The following is a 1,020-nucleotide window of genomic DNA, read 5'->3' as shown; positions in this document are numbered from 1 at the left end:
TACGTAACAGAAGAAGGGCAGCGTGTTGTTGGTGGTGTGCTGATTGGGACCGGATTGTGGATTGCTGTGACTTTCGTAATGAGAAATGTCCTCAAGTACTTGCTGTCCTGGCACGGCTGGATGTTCAATCGCCATGGATCTTTGAACTTAAAAACTAAAATCTGGTTGGTGAGTGTGGCCTTGATGGAGAATCGATCACTTAAAAGAATAATTCACCCAAATAATATGCTATATAATGCAAATATTGGCCATTTTTGTAGTCGACATGACCCAGAGTTTTGGTTTTTAGGTGAACTATACCTTTAACACACCCAGCTTTGTAAATATTTCCCTAGAGTATATTCAGAGAGAGTCCAAAGTCTAATAAGTTTGTTTCATAACATAATTTCAGCACTGTTCTGATAATTGCATATTTCTTTTGAAGTTTTCTCTGCGTCATTGTGTCAGCTTTTGATATATAGCTGTTCACTAGAACTTGTCTAGTTTTATTATTGGAAGAATCATGCTTGTCTCATGTTTGACGCTTGACCCAGTATTAACGCTATTCACACAGGTGTTAGTGAAGTTATTTTCGGGGCCAAAGCCAATGCTGTACAGCTTCCAGAGTTCACTACCACGGTTACCAGTGCCTCCTGTAAAAGACACAGTTAGAAGAGTAAGCAAAGCATTTTTATTGCATTTTAAAAATATCTAATTTATTAATAGGTCAATGACTGATTTTTTTTGTAGTGCACTTCTTTTTAAGTACCCTCACTTCTTCACATCTTTATTCTTTTTTTTTTGGTTTTGTTTTTTTCAGTATCTTGAGTCAGCTCGTCCTCTGATGGATGATGAACAGTACAAACGCATGGAGGGGTTGGCAAAGGACTTTGAGAAGAACTTGGGCCCCAGACTGCAATGGTACTTGAAGCTCAAATCCTGGTGGGCCTCCAATTATGTAAGTTTGCTCTTTTTCTACTATTCAGAATCACTCTCAACAGATTTTCTTGAGGGATTTTGGGAACTTTTTTTTTTTTTTTT

At 37.7% G+C, this 1,020-nt stretch overlaps 1 protein-coding gene across 1 annotated transcript in view; it reads left to right on the top strand.

Annotated features, from left to right (window-relative positions):
* Window positions 1–937, top strand: part of LOC107579435 (carnitine O-palmitoyltransferase 1, liver isoform-like) — a gene marked incomplete at its 3' end in the record, with an annotated part of 2,407 nt that extends 1,470 nt beyond the window's left edge. The window contains exons 3-5 of the mRNA XM_016265268.1: window positions 1–168; window positions 554–655; window positions 800–937. The exon at window positions 1–168 is cut by the window's left edge and continues 6 nt beyond it. Coding sequence (XP_016120754.1) covers window positions 1–168; window positions 554–655; window positions 800–937 — 408 coding nt within the window. The remainder of the gene's footprint in view (window positions 169–553; window positions 656–799) is intronic.
* Window positions 938–1,020: the final 83 nt, after the last annotated feature.

The sequence above is a fragment of the Sinocyclocheilus grahami genome, unplaced genomic scaffold (genome assembly GCF_001515645.1).
Source record: "Sinocyclocheilus grahami isolate Dianchi unplaced genomic scaffold, SAMN03320097.WGS_v1.1 scaffold17346.1, whole genome shotgun sequence".
Classification (NCBI taxonomy): Eukaryota; Metazoa; Chordata; class Actinopteri; order Cypriniformes; family Cyprinidae; genus Sinocyclocheilus; species Sinocyclocheilus grahami.
This window is presented reverse-complemented; position numbering and strand designations above follow the sequence as displayed.